This window comes from Arachis duranensis, chromosome 3 (genome assembly GCF_000817695.3).
Source record: "Arachis duranensis cultivar V14167 chromosome 3, aradu.V14167.gnm2.J7QH, whole genome shotgun sequence".
NCBI classification, from domain to species: Eukaryota; Viridiplantae; Streptophyta; class Magnoliopsida; order Fabales; family Fabaceae; genus Arachis; species Arachis duranensis.
In genome coordinates, this window is record NC_029774.3 from 44,637,904 (window position 1) to 44,641,454 (window position 3,551).

Here is a 3,551-nt window from a genome sequence, read left to right on the forward strand (position 1 = left end):
TCTGATAGCGCCGGAATCGAGTTGGGGGAGGCAAAACATAGCGCACCGCTGTCTCGGCCAGTGTCTCTGGTACAAACTCCTCCTCCTCATCATCTTCAGAAGAATCACTATCGTTGCTATCCGCAACATAGTCCTCATCGGAGTCTTCATCATCCACGTCAATGTCTTCCACTGGACTAGCAACATGAATCGGTGGTGGTGTGAGAGGTAGGTCATCCTGCACCAAGGTTGAGTGGGCGGATCCGCCGCCACCAATATCACCAACCTCCGTGAAAAGCTCCATCACTTGTTCTGCTATGATTCTTCCATGGATGTCAAACATGAGGCGCACATGCTCGTCGCTATGGAGCCGAAACAGACGAAATTGAAAAACTCTGTTTTCCAATAGTACTAGCAACCTATACCCCACCCTTCCGATCTCTTTTCTTCGTAAACCACCAAGGTTACTCAATATTAGACTCTTCAACTCGGACAAGGAATTTACTCACCGAGTGCGCAACAGTAATATATTATCACACTCAAATATCACCCCATTGTCATTGTTTCTCATACAATAATTAGGATACACACAGACAACCAGATATCCGTTACTACTGGACATTTTTGCCTATTTTTTGTAAGAAAGATAGAGGAGAAAAAGATATGAAATGTATATAGAAAATACCAAGGATTGTACATCCTTTTATAGCTGTTGAAAATTTGTCTTGCTGTATCTCATTTATACTGTAAACATTATAATTTATCACGTATCTCATTTACAGTGTCTCGTTTACAGACATACTACGTATTTTCGTAATTATTTTACAAATTATTTATTTTAATAAATAAAATATTTTTTATTTATTTAAAAAAATTCTCAATTAAGTCCAACAAATAAATTATCATCATTAAAAGCAAATTAATCTAATGTAATTAATATTGATGATGTTGTATATTCTACTCATTCTGCTTTGACACAAAACTTGTCTACAAGTGTGGGAACAATGCTAAGACACCTTACCTCTCCTCTAGTGCCACGCCTCTTCAGCATAGGAGAAAAATTTTTTCCTTTAGCATAGTAACATTACCCAAAAAAAAGTATATGAGATATGGTGGGTAAGAAGGTGAAGAAAAGAGTAAGGAGAAGGAGATGACAGGTAAAATAAAAAAAAAAAGGTTATCTAAAATGAGGAAATTGATAAAGTGGTTAAATAATATTATAATTATTTTTAAATTTGTAACTTTTTATTATGTATGAGTTCGTTTTCTTAATTTTATTAAAAAATTACTTTGTTACTTTACCAATGTTTTTATTTTGGAAAAGCTTGATCCGAGACAAAGATCCGAGGATGGAAGATGGGAGAAAGACTTGTCCTTGAGAACTTCTATCGTTTTTTGGTTCAAGAATCGGCTACAGCAGGCAATGGGGAAAAAGTTCTCTTTTTTTTTAGTCGTTGTCATACATGGATTATTAGTTATGTTTTCTTTCAGCCCCAAGTTGTGTACGTTATTGGGATGTATTGTCTTCTGTCCAATAGAAAAACGGGCTCAGCCAACACAAGTAGCTGAGTCCACAACGAGCCCAACAAATACTGAAAAGCTTGAAAGGACGGCAACCGCGAAACTCAGGTCAAGAGAGACAGATACAGATACAGACACGCACATCCGCATTAACAGGTTAAAAGGAAATGATAGGCTGATATAGGCCGATAGTCCCACCCCAAAGACAAAAAGCAGATTCCACAGTCTCCTGCTCTCCTCAAATCAAATCATCTCCTCTCCCATTAAAAACAAAAACAAACACACTTGACTTACTCTCTCTTCTTCCCACTGCCACCTGAATCCGCCAGTTACTTCCGACCACATGGTCCCCTCCCTCATACTAGTACTGTTAAACCCCCTCCTCCAATTTTCATTAATTAACTAATTAACACGCTGCTGCCACCACACTTCAATGCTCATATTTTTACATGTTTTATATATTTTTTATATATATTTTGCAGTTTCTATCAGCAGAGAGAAGACAATCTATGATCTCGTCGTAGTAATTGAAGTCGCTGCTGCTTCTTCGCATGGCACCAACTCATAATCGTTTCTCGGTTACCACGCTTTTTTATAATCCAACAATCTGATCTAACCTTCTATTCCCCTCTCAACTCACTCTTCTTCTCTTTCAAAAGAGAAAAAGAAAAAGAAAATGCTGACTTGCATAGCTCGGCCGAAGAAACTCGGGGAAGACTCACTGAGTCACCCGGACGATCCCAATTCCAGCATCGGAAAGAATCAATCCGTCAAGTCCATCACCTCTCAGGTAACTTCTATTAGAGAAAAGGAAAAGAAACAAAAAAAAAAGTGCAAGAGCTCTCTCTTTCTCTCATTGCTTTATCTAAGTGTCGTGATTTAAACTCTCCACCGCGGGCGCGTGTGTTTGTTCTTTTTGGTTTTCTTCAGTTAAAGGATATGGCGTTGAAGGCGTCGGGTGCGTACAAGAACTGCAGTCCGTGCGCGCCGCCGAGTCGACTCAGGACAGCCAGTGGAGTGGGCGGTGCCAGTATTGGAAGCGGTGGAGACTCGGATGGGGACTCGGATCGGTTCCGGTGGTCGTACAGACGGACAGGGAGCTCAAGCTCGTCGGCGGGGACAAGGACAGGGTGGGGAAAGGAGATGGAGGCGNGACGCCGAGCTCCGCCGGAGGGAGCGGGCGGAGGGCGGAGCCGGTGGTGGTGCTAGTGGAGGAGAACGAGCCGAAGGAGTGGGTGGCGCAGGTGGAGCCCGGCGTCTTGATCACGTTCGTGTCGCTTCCCCGTGGCGGGAACGACCTCAAGCGCATACGATTCAGGTGCGCGTATACGTATATTATATTCCGAAAAAACTCGAACGCATTCTTTTGTTGTCGTTTGCTTGGTTTATGTTGCCGTTTTGTGTTGTATATTGTGTGTAAGGAATTTTTTAGGGATGGTATTTGATAGTGACTGTTCATTAAGGTGAACGTGGTGATGGTCGATGTTATCGGAATCGCCACATTTAGTGCTATTATTTATTAATTTATTAAAAAAATATAAAATCATAAAAAATGTTTTGGCCGTTAATTTCTTATTTACTAAAATGTTATTGGACTATTTAACTAAAAAAATTGACTTTATAATTAAAAATAAGGAAAAGTATAGGGTACCAATATATTATCTGCCAACTTATTTATATTTGTGTTTTATGGAAGTGTGTTCGTAGATGTGTCTAGTAATTAATATATTTTAAATACATATATAAAGAGACACATCCAGAAAATATATCTATAAAGACACTTCTATTAAATACAATTATAAAAAAAACATTTTTATTAGACACATCCACGAACACACTTCCATGAAACATAATTATAAACAAGAGTTGACAGAAGTTGGCAGATATATTGTTGGTAACGTAACGGAACCGTAAAAATAATGATAAAAAATAATAAATTTTGATGATCTTTTAAAAATATTTTTTATTTATTAATTATTAAGTAATCTCTAAAAAAGTAAAAATAATATTTTAACATAAAAAATAATTTTCTTAAATATTATCTAATATTA

General features: G+C 38.3%; 1 protein-coding gene across 1 annotated transcript in view; it reads left to right on the top strand.

Annotated features, from left to right (window-relative positions):
• The first annotated feature begins 1,485 nt into the window (after positions 1-1,485).
• Positions 1,486-3,551, top strand: part of LOC107479081 (protein Brevis radix-like 4) — a 7,905-nt gene continuing 5,839 nt past the window's right edge. Inside the window, 4 exon segments of the mRNA XM_016099238.3 lie at positions 1,486-1,864; positions 1,983-2,290; positions 2,431-2,650; positions 2,653-2,818. Of these exon segments, the coding sequence (XP_015954724.1) occupies positions 2,177-2,290; positions 2,431-2,650; positions 2,653-2,818 (500 nt within the window). The 5' untranslated portion in view covers positions 1,486-1,864; positions 1,983-2,176.